The following is a 14,486-nucleotide window of genomic DNA, read 5'->3' as shown; positions in this document are numbered from 1 at the left end:
TCCTTTCCTATTTTTATGCCTTTAATTTCTTTCGTCTGTCTAATTGCTCTGGCCAGTGTTTCGAGAACTATATTGAATAGAAGTGGTGATAGAGGGCATCCCTGTCTTGTTCCAGATTTTAGGGGGAATGCCTTCAAGTTTTCTCCATTGAGAATGATGCTAGCCTGAGGCTTAGCATAGATAGCTTTTACAATGTCGAGGTAAGTTCCTGTTATCCCTAGTTTTTCTAATGTTTTGAACATAAAGGGATGCTGTACTTTGTCGAATGCTTTTTCTGCGTCTATTGAGATGATCATATGGTTCTTATTTTTAAGTCTATTGATGTGGTGAATAACATTTATTGATTTCCGTATATTGAACCATCCTTGCATCCCAGGGATGAATCCTACTTGATCATGGTGCACAATTTTTTTGATGTGCCTTTGTATCCGATTTGCCAGAATTTTATTGAGGATTTTTGCATCTAGGTTCATCAGAGATATTGGTCTGTAGTTTTCTTTCTTTGAGGTGTCTTTGTCTGGTTTCGGAATCAGGGTGATGTTGGCCTCATAGAATGAATTTGGCAGAGCTCCTTCTTTTTCTATTTCCTGAAATAACTTGAAAAGTATTGGTATTAATTCTTCCTTAAAGGTTTTGTAAAACTCCGCTGTATACCCATCCGGTGCTGGGCTTTTCTTGGTTGGAAGTCTTTTGATTGCTTCTTCTATTTCATCTATTGTTATTGGTCTGTTTAAGTTGTGAGTATCCTCCTGACTCAGTCTGGGCAAATCATATGACTTAAGGAATTTATCAATGTCTTCACTATCTTCTATTTTATTGGAATATAGGTTTTCAAAATAATTTCTAATTGTCTTCTGTATTTCTGTAGTGTCTGTTGTGATATTGCCTTTTTCATCCCGTATGTTAGTGATTTGAGTTCTCTCTCTTCTTCTCTTCGTTAGCCTGGCTAAGGGTCTGTCGATCTTATTTATTTTTTCAAAGAACCAACTTTTAGTTTTGTTAATTTTTTCAATAGTTTCTTTTGTTTCAATTTCATTGATTTCCGCTCTGATTTTAATTATTTCTTGCCTTCTGCTACATTTGCTGTTGTTTTGCTCTTCCTTTTCTAGGGATTTGAGATGAAGTGTGAGCTCATTTATTTGTTGGTTTTTCCTTTTTTTGAGGAATGACCTCCAAGCGATGAATTTCCCTCTTAAAACTGCTTTCATTGTGTCCCATAGATTCCGATATGTTGTGTCTGTATTTTCATTTATCTCTAAGAATTTTTTGATTTCTTCCTTTATGTCTTCTGTAACCCATTGATCATTCAGTAACATATTGTTCATTTTCCATGTGATGTAGGATTTTTCCTTCCGTCTTTTATCATTGATTTCCAGTTTCATTCCATTATGATCAGATAAAATGCATGGTATTATCTCCACCCCTGTATATTTACTGAGGGTTGCCCTATGGCATAATATATGGTCTATTTTTGAGGAGGATCCATGTGCTGCTGAGAAAAAAGTATATCCACTTGATGATGGTTGATATATTCTATATATGTCAGTTAAGTCTAGGTTGTTGATTGTGATATTGAGTTCTATAGTTTCTTTATTCAGCTTTTGTTTGGAGGATCTGTCCAATTGTGAGAGAGGTGTGTTGAAGTCACCCATAATTATTGTGTTGTGGTCTATTTGATTCTTGAACTTGAGGAGAATTTGTTTTATGAACGTCGCAGCACCATTATTTGGTGCATAAATATTGATAATTGTTATGTCTTGTTGGTGAATGGTTCCTTTTAACAGTATATAATGTCCTTCCTTATCCCTTTTGATTAATTTAGTCTTGAAGTCAATTTTATTCGATATGAGGATGGCCACCCCTGCTTGCTTACGAGGACCGTGTGCATGGTATATTTTTTCCCAACCTTTCACCTTCAGCCTGTGTATGTCTTTTCCAATCAGATGTGTCTCCTGGAGGCAGCATATTGTTGGATTTGTTTTTTTAATCCATGTTACCAGCCTATGTCGCTTTATTGGAGAGTTTAAGCCATTAATGTTTAGAGTTACTATTGATATATGGTTTGTACTTCCAGCCATGTTTGATTATTTATCTTCTTTTTTTTTTTTTAATTTAGTTTGTTTCTCCATGGTTAGCTTTCCCCCCGCCCTCTGTCTTTATAGAGGCACTTCCCACTGATGGTTTTGGTTATTGTTTTTCATTTCTTCCTCGTGTAGTGTTTTGCTCAAGATGCTTTGCAATGCTGGTTTTCTGGCTGCAAATTCTTTTAGCTTTTGTTTATCATGAAAGATTTTTATTTCGTTATCGTACCTGAAGCTTAATTTTGCTGGATACAGAATTCTTGGTTGGCATCCATTGTCTTTCAGTGTTTGAAATACGTTGTTCCAGGATCTTCTCGCTTTCAGCGTCTGTGATGAAAAATCCGTTGTTAACCTTATTGGTTTACCCCTGAATGTAATCTGCCTCCTTTCTCTTGTAGCTTTTAGTATTTTCTCTTTGTTCTGTATATTGGATATCTTCATAACAATGTGTCTTGGCGTTGGTCTACTGTGATTTTGTGTGCTCGGTGTCCTGTATGCATCTACAATTTGTATATCCGTTTCCTTTTTTATTTCTGGAAAGTTTTCTGTAATTATTTCTTTCAGCAGGTTACTCATTCCCTTGGTTTGAATCTCTGTACCTTCTTCTATCCCGATGACTCGTAGGTTTGGTTTCTTTATGTTATCCCATATCTCTTGGATGTTTTTCTCGTGGTTTTTAACCAGCCTTTCTGAGTTGGCTAGGCTCTTTTCAAGATGATATATTTTGTCTTCATTATCTGATGTTCTGGCTTCTACTTGCTCCACTCTGTTAGTGATACTCTCAATTGAGTTTTTAATTTGGTTTATCGTTTCCTTCATTTCTAGAATTATTGTTTGGTTTTTTTTTTTATAATCTCAATCTCCTGATAAAGATGCTTAACTTCTTCTTTTATCTGTCTATGTAATTCATTTTCAAAGTGTTCTTTCACTGTTTGGATTTGCTGTCTCGTATCTTCTTTAAGGTTCCATTCCATCTGTCTAAGGTATTCCTTGAGTTCTTTATATGACCATTTTTCTGCTGACTCTAGGTCCTCCTGAATATTTAGGCTGTCCTTCATTGTTTGTACTCCTTTTCTTCCTTGCTTTTTTATGCTGCTCATGTTACTTCTTGTTCTGCTTGACTGCTGAGTTACTGTTTACTCTTATAGATTTATTTGATGCTTGAGAGGAAAGATATTAGAAGGGAAGGGAAGAAGTCACTAAAGAGAATGAGAGTAGGCAGGTAGAATTCAAGGAAGGGGGAATAAGAAGATTGAAAAGAAATGAAAAGACAAAAGAAACAAGAATAACAAAGATTAGATAATAAAGAAAGAAAGAAAAGACGAAAAAAAAATTTAACAAAAATAATAGTGATAATAAAAAATGAAAATTAAAATTAAAAAAAAATAATAATAATAAAATAAAATAAAATTAAAAAAAATAGAAACATTGAAAAAAAAATTAAAGAACAACAAATAAAAATTGAAAATGAAAGAAAAAGAAGAAAAAAAAAGAAAAAGAAAAGAAAAAAAAATGATAATAATAATAATAATAAATGCAGTCCTAGAGTTCTATTAACTTCTCTTCCAGTAGGTGGAGCTGTGCCCACTGGGCCAAGCTTCTCCTCTCAATAGGTGGGAACCATTCACTGTGCAGCAGCTCTTTCTCCTAGACTGGGCGGGTCTCCAATCCTGAGTGTCTAGGACCTTGTCTTGTGTTTCCTCAAGCCAGGCCGTGCTCACCTGTGGCGCTCACCACAATACTGGCTACACGCCAGGTCTGCTGCTCCTGGGAGCCCTGTTTTCATGAACACCTGGGCTCACTCTCCCTGTTTGCCTCCCTCAGACCCTAAGTTTGTAGAGCTTGGGGCTGAGATCCCCCAGCGAATTTGCTTGCCCTCCTGTAGCCACGCCCCCGGTAGCTGGTGCAAGAGACCTCAGTTGTCAGCACTGGTGGGAGCGGTAGCCGGGAGTTCCGCGCCGCGAGTCCCGTGCCACTCCTGATTCCCTGGGTCTGGTTATTGCGTTCACAGGAGGGCTGGGAGTGGCCCTTAAGGTTTCCCCGCTGTGTGGAGAGAGATGGCTAGGGGATTACACACCTGTCGCGCTGGTTTCAATGCAGTTATCTCCTCCGCCCGTGACGCCATTTCTCTGCCATGGTGATATCCCATGCAAATGGTGACCGTTTGTTCCCTTTGCCGGATGACCAATCTTGAAATCTTTTAGAGAGAAGCCTGTCATAGAGATTGCTCATAGACCTTCCTTGGTTCACTTGCTGCTATTCTGTTGCACTGTTAGAGCATGCCCCGTATTTATCTAAATACCTATATAGTTGAGAAGGTTTGGACAATTGTCCTGCAAAGGCCCATAGGTTAAAGGCTTGGTCACCAGTCTGTGGCACAATTGGAAGGTGATGGAACCTTAAAGAGATGGGGCCTGGTGGGAAAGTTAGGTCATATGAAGCATGGAATTGAAGGAAGGGGTATTACCTTGGCTCTCCTCTGACCACTCCTTCTGAGCCTCTGTGACATGAGCAGCTTTGCTTTACCATGCACTCCCTGCTATGATGTTTTGCCTTACCACAGGTCCAAAAGCAAAGGAGTGAACTGACCATGGAATGAATTCTCTGAAAGTATGAGCCAAAAGAAACCTTTCCTCCTTAAAAGTTGATTACCTCGGGTATTTTGTCGCAGTGACAGAAAACTGACTAACCCAATAGTTAAATTGATTGAAAAATATCATTGGCTGAGGTTTTGGCTCACAGGTAGAGCACTCGCCTAGCACATGCGAGGCCCTGGGTTCGATCCTCAGCACCACATAAAAATAAATAAATAAAGATATTGAGTCCAACTACAACTAAAAAATAAATGTTTTTAAAAAAATCATTACTATTGTTTTCTGTTGCTATCCCAGAATACTAACTAGATAATCTACAAAGAATAAATGTTTATTTAGCTCATGGTTCTAAAGTCTGGGAAGTCCAAGGGAATGATACCTTGGACTGTTTGAATAATGGTGGGGGCCTTGTGTCACTTCCTAGTATGGCAGAAAGGCAGAAGGGCAAATCTCCACGTATGGAAGAGACAGAAAACAGGAGGCAGCCTCACTTTATAGCAACCTGCTTTCATTGTAACTGATTCAGTCCTTTGACAGCAAGAGTTTATTTATTCCTTTCATTGTGGACAGTTTCACAAGAAAAGCATTGATCCTTCTTAACAACCTTTTAAAGGCCCTATTTTCAATATTGCCACAACGGCAGTCAAGTTTCAGCTGAGCTTCAGAGGGGACAAGCCATGTTCAAACCATAGCATATTATAAGAGGCAATTTTTAACCTAAGTAGTGTATGCACTTGGTTGAAAAGCCCAATTCTAAAAGGGCAGCAACTTCTGAGTCCCCACCCATCCCCCATTTCTTTGACACAGTCCATTACCAGTAGCTGGTCAGGGGTGAGCCAAATAGGACTCTGGGACCATCCCTCCCTGCTAGGAACATTATGCCTATACTTAATAATTGCTTTTTTAAAAAACTTGCCTGTTTATTTTTAATATTCTTTTTGCTGTTCCCCTGTGTTTTTCAACACTCTTGTCTTATACTTACTCATATGTTCAAAATGCTCCATTTCATTGACAATTTTAAAAAAAGAGAAAAAAGGAAAGGGGCCAATCTAAAAATTGACCCCCTTCCCTTCATATTTATCTATATGGAGTGCTTATATAGGCCCATCATAGTGATTATACAAATATAAAAAAAGTTTCTATTGCATAAATAGTTTGTATTTACTACTAATCATCTCAATTTTTACTTTTTAAATAGTATATAATCTGTGATACAGTTAGTATATGGGTCATTACTTAACTGAGCAATTGGGATTCTTTAAAGTGGTTGTTGGCAGTTACTTTGCTAAATAGCTATGCTCAACTGTTTTCATCTTTTGATTTTCTTTTCTTCATGCATTAAATTTCTGGGGATAGGATTACCCAGTGAAAGAATGTGACTCTCTTTATGCAAGCCCCAGCATTTCAATGTCTTATGGTACATTGAACTAGTCATCCCCCAAAGCAATTTAGGGTTTTCCCAGCTTGAAGAGAAAAAAATACAACTGGGCTAAATGTCCCCAAATCATCTGTCAGATATCAGGCTTTCTCCCTTTGGAGAATCTTGAATTTCAGAAAAGGCCTGACTTCTCTGATTTGTAGTTCAAATCTTCAATCTCTGTCATATAGCCTTTTGCTTTGTTTGTTTGTCTCTTTCAGAAAATCCCTGACCCCAGAAACCTCCCCTTGGTGGCATCCTGGAAAACCTACCCTCTCTTCTTTGGCACGGCCATCTTTGCCTTTGAAGGCATTGGAATGGTAAGAGTTGTGCTGTGGTTGGGCCTGAGGGTTCCCTGTTGAGCTTGGTGACCTCACTGTCTGCTGTAAAGCTACCTACTCTTCTGACAGAGGATTATTATCTAGAAAATATAAAGAATTCAATAGACTTAACACCAAAAAAACCCCCACAAAACCCCTCAATTAATGGACAGATGAACTAAACACACTTCTCAAAAGAAGAAATGCAAATGGTCAACAAATATATTTTTAAAATGTTCAACTTTGTTAGTAGTTAGAGAAATGTAAATCAAAACTATACTGAGATTTGATCTCACACCAATCAGAATGGCAGTCGTCAAGAATACAAATAATAAATGCTGGAGAGGATGTCGAGAAAAAGGAACACTTTTACTCTGTTGGTGAGATTGTAAATTAGTACAACCACTATGGAAATCAGTATGGAGGTTCCTCAAAAGACTAGGCTTAGAATCACCATATGACCCAGTTATACCACTCCTTGGTGTTTATACTGAAGGATTAAAGTCATCACACTACAATGATCCATGTATACCCATTTATATAGCAGCACAATTCATAGTAATTTAACCATGAAATCTGGCAAGGTGTACATCAACAGATGAATGGATAAAGAAAGTGTGGTATATGTACACAATTCAGCCATAAAGAAAGATGAAATTATGTCATTTGCAGGAAAATGAATGGAAGTAGAGACTATATGTTAAGTGAAATAAGCCAAAATCAGAAGGTCATGTGCCAAATGCTTTTTTTCACATGTAGAAGCCAGGGAAGGAAAAGAAAAGTGGTGGTGGTGGTGGGTGATGATCTCATGAAAATCAAAGGAAGATCAGTAGAAGGGACTGGGGGCGGGGGAGTGCTGGGGAGTGATATTGGCCCAAATGTATTGTTATATTATGTGCATATACAAATATGTAACAACAAATCTCATCATTATGTACAACTATAATGCACTGATAAAAAATGTGGAAAGGAAAACTAACTGCACTGTGATTCTGTTTTACTCCAGTAAGAATGGCAACCATCAAAAACACAAATAACAATAAATGCTGACAGGGAAGCAGGGAGAAGGGAACACTTATACCCTGTCCATGTGGATGTAAATCAGTGTGGCCACTATGGAAATCAGTATCAGGGTTTTTCAAAAAACTAAAGAACTTTATGATTCAGCTCTACCGATCCTCGGTATCTATCCGAAAGATAAAGACAGTACTTTAGAGTTCACATGGCGTCTCATGTTTATAGGAGCACAATTCACAATAGCCAAGTTGTGGAACCATCCAGGGTTTTCATTATCAGATGGATGGATAAAGAAGTTGTATTCGTCCATAAAGGATGAAATCATATCATTTTCAGGAAAATCAATGGAACTTGATAGCATTATTTCAAGTGGAATAATCCAGACTCAAAAATACAAGTGTTGTGTGTTTTCTGTCATGGGAAAGCTAGAGAGAAAAAAGGGGATAAAGGGTCTCATGAAGATAGAGGGGAAACTCTTAGGAAGAGAAAAGGGATCATGAGGAAGGAGGGATGGACCAGGGGAGGTACTGGGAGTGGAATTGGTCAAATTATGTCATACGCATGTCCAAATATGCCACAGTTGAGACCCTAAATAATTAATATGCACCAATTAAAAAGTTTTATTGAGATATGTTTTCAGTGCTTTGTATAGTCCCTGACATATATGATAATAACCATTCAATAAATTTTTATTTTACCAACAATATTATTGAATCAATAAATCTATGAGTAAGTCATCTGCCCGGGCACATTGATGCAGTATATTTTTTATGTGCAAATGAGTAAGTAGTCTTCACTCATGGCCCAGGCTCCTCCTGTCATTGCTATGGTTTTACCAGATTTCTTTACCTAAAGTGTATCTGCCACTCAGCTGTACCTAATTTATTTGTATTTTTCATAATAAAGGCCCAGGATTCCTCTCCGAAGTAACTAATGAGCTCTACTGACCAAAGCTTTGAAAATGAGAAGACACTTCCCTTTCCTAGCATTCCTTTCTCTCCCAATTTGAAATCCCTACCACTTATTCACTTTTTAAAAAACTAGAAGCCAATTTTTTTTTGTCAAAATACTGAGGACTCGCCCCAGCGATTTTGATGGAATGTATTTAAGGATCTGACCCAGGGGGAGACTGTGAGTGACTGCGTGTAAAACACAATTGTCCTGAGGTTTTAAACCTTCCCCTGGGCTCTTTCCTGGGGCCTGGGAGGACTTTCTCACCTTGATTCAAGAACATAAGTGCTTTCCAGCTGCTGGTCAGAGCCCCAAGTGGGCCCATATTTTATCAGTGTAAAAGTGGCCCCAAGAACTCAGGACTTGAAAGGAGAGTTTGAGAGCATATGGAAAGATGCCCAGGGTCAGTGGTTCTTAAGGAATGTGCTACCAAATTTTAATCAATTCTCCTAGCAGCACAGTGTAGAGGCTGTTCTTTGCTTTATATCATTAGCCACGGCTTGGATACAGAGTCACTCTGGAGACATCATTATCCCACACTTCAAGATTATTTTGTATTTTCCATTGTTAGAGAGCTAACACTACTATCTGGGCTCTTTGTCCTGGATTGAAGGGTTGCTCAGGGTGGCAGGTAAAGCACCTGTGTGTTCAGTATGCTTTCATGACTGACCCAGGCCTGATGGTTCCCTGCCCAGAGGCTCTTGGTACTCTGGCACGAAGGAAAACAACACACAAGTTGGGAAGCTGTTTCAAATTGGATGTGGATTAGCTGGGGCTTGAGATGCTGCAGCTGGCCATGGGGATGCCAAGGCCCAGAAGGGCGCAGAGCTGCAGCATGGGGCCTGAGCAGTGGTGTCAGGTGTAGACAGCACAGACCTATTATGCCTCATGGCCACGGGCACTGCAGGAAAATGAGCATCATGACAAGGTCAGAGGTAGTTCGTGGGACAGTTGGTCATTGCCTACACTGATTTTCCCCATCATGGCTCCAGACCTAGTTGGTAGCAGGTTGTGAAGATGTCACATCATACCTGCTACCCTCCATCCCCTCAGTTCCTAAATGAGGTCTCCCTTCTAAGGAGCCTTTGCTTCCCCCGGTGTTAAAGAACATGCCCTGACAGGACTAAGGAGGCAGCGAGCGTCAGTGGTTTGAAACAGGAACCTGGAAACTGGACCCAGTTAAGCACCCGAGTCTCAAGATCCTCTGTTGGTCAAGCTGTGTCCAGCATCTCAGCTCCTTTAACTTGGAGGCTTAAGTTGTCACCACTGTCCCTGCCCCTGTTGAGGTAGGGAATTTGTTGCTGAGAACTACCCTGGCCATTTTCTTTGACCTGTGATTCACCTTTTGAGACAGGTTAGCAAGAAGCTGTGATGTCAGTCAGGTAAGGGGGGGCTGCTGGGGACCACACCTGCACTCAGGGGAATGGTCCTCCCTGCCTGAGGGGTCCTGCTGCAGGACGACAGAGCTGGCCTGGTTCTTTTCCTACCCACCCTTACCTCTCAGGACTTCTATGGAGATGATGGAGCCTCTTGTAGTCCCAAGAGTGTAACTTACGAAGAAATCACTTTGGCTGAGTTGTCTGTCTAGTAAAGGATAGTTGGGCTTTTAGGGAATTCTGGGGATAAAGAACTTCCTTTTTTCTGATGATAATATTTTTGTTGGTTGTTAATTTTACTTTTTCCTGTGCTTTCTCTCTTCTCTTACTATTGTCTCATAGGTGCTGCCCCTTGAAAACAAAATGAAGGATCCTCAGAAATTTCCACTCATCCTATACTTGGGGATGGGCATCGTCACCGGCCTCTACATCACCCTGGGATGCCTCGGGTACCTGGAATTTGGAGCTGATATCCAAGGCAGCATCACCCTCAACCTGCCCAACTGCTGGTATGTGGCGGGGGATGGAAACCTAGAAGCACAAGATGTTTTATAAAATTAGTGGATCAGAAGGTGTGTTCTTCCTCTTATCTCTTAAATCAGTCTTGGTTGGACACATCGCTCCTTGGCTGAGCTGAATGCATGATTATTTGGGTGAGTCATTCCTATGGAGACTTATACAGATCCATGTGTTGATCAGCTGATTGACAAGTCATTTCTCCTAGGAAATCCTGAACCTAGAAGGACCAAGCGTCCATCCTGCTCACCTTAAGCAAAAGAGGAGGGCCAGTCTGTTTCACTACTGGTTTCTGCCATGCCTCCATGTGGGAGCATCTTGCTTTGGATCCCAGTTTCCTGGAGACTATTCATCTTTCATTAGTGGATGTATTGTAAAAAAACACTGAGACATATTGAAATGCTTAGATGTCACAGCGTGTGTGCTGAGCAGTAATTCTGTTTGGAAGATGAAAATCTCGTTATGGAGAACAGCTGCTTGTAGACTCTGAGAAGCTTGTTAGGGCCCCAAGGAATAAAACTAACCTTTCAGTCCAGCCTGCCTGATCTGCCTGCCTGTGTGTGCATATTGCAACTCTGATTGGTGAGTCTTTGGACAAGAACAGATGGAGAAAATTGAGGAAAATATTTACTCAGTAGCATTAGCATGTAACACAGGATGCCCTGATCAGAAGTCTGAGGATTAAGTATGTTGCACAGCCAGCCGAATAGTAGCTGGGCAATGGACCATTGTTTTCAGAAAGTCTTTCTTCTTCTATTCCTCTTTTAAATTTCCAATGTGCCTGTGCTTTCAATAGAGAAGAGTCAGGTGGTAGCTTGGCGTAACCATGTCACCTTTCCCTGGGAGACAAGAAGATCAGGATCAGCAGAAGCAGCCAGATCACCTGAAACCTCGGGGAACACTTGTCAGTGTTTATTTTCCCTTTGACACCCAAACCCAGCTGCTGTCATCTCTCCACCCACCCTGGGTTGATGCATGTAGCTTTCCCTGCATGGGACTCTCCTGACTCCAGACTTTGCATCTCTGGGGGCTTTGGTGCTGCTTTGAGTTTAGCTATAGAGCCACCAGCTGGTTTTTCCAAGAAATTGTATTACCCTGGAGCAAGTGAGACTTTTTCTAAATTCAGTCTCTCCCCAGGGTTCTCCCACTCATAGTGTAGAATGTCATCTAGGTGTTCAGTCCAACACATAATTTATGAGCACATTTAGCTAGATCCCCAACAGGGGAGGCCAAATGCCTGTCCCTGCTTAACACCTGACAGTATTGTTGAAAGTGGAGCTTTGCTCAGGGCAGAGTGCCTTTCCCTTGAATGATTGAATCAGAGCCATAAGCACTTTCTTCTACCCTGCATGAGAGGACCCTGGGGTGGTAAGTTGGGGGATATCCTAGGGTGAGTTAATGGTCTTCGCAGGCAGATACTTGTAAAGACATGGTAGAAAGGCAGCCAGGGTGGGGTGGAAACGATTCTGCACCTGCCTGTAGATCCCTGTATGGCCACTATCTGATTCTAGGGAGCACTGAACTGGGTGGGAAGGATATAAATAGGCTTATTATATTTTAAGCCATTTTTATTTTGGAAGGATATATATATCTGTCTGTGCATGGTGAAGGTTACAAATGTGCAAAATGTATATAAAGAATATTAAGTTTTACCACCCCCATCCCTAGAAGACAGTGCTATAATTTCAGCGGCAGCCATACTCCACCCTCTTGTGTTTTCGTGTACATGAGAATGTCCCAGGGTGTGGCTGTTGGTGGGGTTCTCTTTTTTTTTTTTTCTGAAACAAATTATAGCACTTGGTAGACACTGGACTGCATCAAGCTGTAGCACACAGTGGAGATAGTTCTGCATCAGCACCTGGAGCACTGCCTTATACTTTTTAAGAGCTTCATGGGGCCGAGTTAATTAACCAGTTCTTCAATGATTAACATTCAATCGTTTTCAGTTTTCCATTCTTAAATAACATTGCTGTGCCATATTTTGAATGCACCTTTTGTGCACACGTTACAAGTGCCTTTGTGAGATAAATTCCTAGGGGTGAAATTGCTGGGCCTAAAGGACATGTGTGTGTGACCTGAACAGGTGTTCCCAGGTTGCTGTGGGACTCTTTTGCCTTCCCTCTGATGATGTCTAGGCGTGCTGAGCAGGCTTCTGAAGGTACCCCGCTCCCTCTGCAGGTTGTACCAGTCTGTTAAGCTGCTCTACTCCATTGGCATCTTCTTCACCTACGCGCTCCAGTTCTACGTCCCGGCTGAGATCATCATCCCCTTCTTTGTGTCCCGAGCGCCTGAGCACTGCGAGTTGGTGGTGGACCTGTTCGTGCGCACGGTGATGGTCTGCCTGACGTGTGAGTAGAAGGAAAGATAACTGCTTGTTTTTCCCAGAGGGCTTACATGGGGGAAGAGGGTGTGTGTATTGTCGTGAGGCCACCTGTACCATGGGCAGAATACCCGGCACACACCTCACTCGGAGTCAGGGCACATCCAGATGGTGAAGGGGGTGGGCTTAGTGTGTGCTCTCAAGGACTCTGGAATGAGGACAGTTGTTTATAGATGTGGAATGAAATGCTGCAGGGATGATAGTAACTCAGTAAAGACATGTCATCACTCTTCCACATAAACTAAGGTAAATTATCCTAGAGAGAGCCACTTGGCCTACATCCATGATGAGGTCAGGTCACCTACACAGAAGGTGCATGCTTATTTTTTCTCATAGTTGTTCATTCTGAGCTGGGATTATACAATTCTGGGCATTTTTGAATGTCAGTCTAATAAGTTTCTTAGACAATGTGTATCCATTAATCTAGTTGTTTTATTCCCCTTCCCCTGTGACAAGGGGTACGATTTAAGATGATATCCCCTTATTTGCTGTTAGTTGAAAACTGAGTTAATTTAAAACAATAAAATTTTTTTTTGTAACTTCTGTGAATTGATAGGCTATGGAACCCCTGAACAAATTGGTCCATAATATCTAACTTAAATTTCTAGGAGATTTGCCATTGTTTTCTAAATTAAAATGCTTAAAGCATTAATTTATCTTTTTTTGGCTATATATGGCTTTTTTTTTCTTGTTTTATTGGGACAAGAACATTTTTGTATATTATATTGGGACTTTCCTGGGAATTTTCTTAAATTATTCAGTCTGGTTCTTTATCTTTGAAATAAGGATAGGTCTGTATGATGTTTTAGGTGACCCATAGTTGAATATTTTAGAGATGAAAGACGCGAATGTTGTCTAGCATTTGACTTGATTGGTGGTCTATTACCAAGGGAAAGCCAAGCAAGAGGCTATCCATTCCGTTCATCTACCCACGCAGATGTGAGGACTGGACTTATATGTGTCCCATAATGAATTCTTTGGGCCACCTGCAGACCCTGCCATTGTTGTTCTTCAAAGATAGAGGGTGGAAGCCTAGCATCCAAAATCTCTGTGTGGAAAGAACTATCTAGGACTAGGAAGATGAAGGCCTTTGCCTGACTTTCTGATTTAATCACGGGCAGCTCTCCTTAGGATTTCTTGCAGAGTAGGTCTAGGTAGGAGCAGGGCAGAGGGTGGATAACTTGGACTCACCAGTCCTACAGAGCATCCAGGAACCTGGCTTCTACTCTGCCTCTTATCTGGACATCTCCTAGAGCAGTGTCTGGGAACAGCTACTCCAGGGCACAGAGCCACTGACGTGTCTTGCTTTTCCAGCTGTTGCCCGAACGGGTGATGGTAAGATAGTCATCTTGCATGTGGATTTCAATCCTGGCTTCTGCCAGCAGCTCTTGTGCTTTGATTTAGATGTATAGGGTTTTTTTCCATGGATGGATGTGAGCTTCAGGTGTTGAGGAGACACATTCCATGTATGCAGTAACTTCTAATATCAGCTCTGAAGGCCTGATTCTTAAATATAAAGGGCATTGGAAAAAAAAAAAAAGATGGGAATAGTTTAAATCACTTGCCTTTTTTCAAAGTGGTTCCTATAGAAGAAGTAGGTCTGTCTATGTAAAATGTGCTATAACTGACCAAGCAGCTCCTTCCCCCTGCCCTGGAGGGCCGGGTGGTGATACTGGCCCAGATTCCTGCCCCCCCCCCACCACTGTCCCACTTTCTTCTCAAGCCTGGCTTGGCCTCCCCGAAGCCTGTGTCTGGCTCCCCACCAGGTTTGTTTCCACCACACCCTGCAGGAGGCAGGAGTCCTGATTCATAGGCCTCCTGCAGTCCTTAGATG

General features: G+C 41.1%; 1 protein-coding gene across 3 annotated transcripts in view; it reads left to right on the top strand.

Moving 5' to 3' along the window:
- Slc36a1 (solute carrier family 36 member 1) overlaps positions 1-14,486 on the top strand; it is a 49,279-nt gene that overhangs the window by 24,922 nt on the left and 9,871 nt on the right. For all 3 annotated transcript variants that reach the window (XM_046446403.2, XM_058579914.1, XM_058579913.1), the window contains exons 8-10: positions 6,314-6,412; positions 10,099-10,265; positions 12,451-12,620. In XM_046446403.2, coding sequence (XP_046302359.1) covers positions 6,314-6,412; positions 10,099-10,265; positions 12,451-12,620 — 436 coding nt within the window. The remainder of the gene's footprint in view (positions 1-6,313; positions 6,413-10,098; positions 10,266-12,450; positions 12,621-14,486) is intronic.

The sequence above is a fragment of the Marmota monax genome, unplaced genomic scaffold (assembly GCF_021218885.2).
Source record: "Marmota monax isolate L192 unplaced genomic scaffold, Marmota_monax_Labrador192_F-V1.1 WCK01_AAM20220418_F8-fsc00188, whole genome shotgun sequence".
Taxonomy (NCBI): Eukaryota; Metazoa; Chordata; class Mammalia; order Rodentia; family Sciuridae; genus Marmota; species Marmota monax.
Note: the sequence above shows the minus strand (reverse complement) of the source record. Positions and strands in the feature narration are given on the sequence as shown.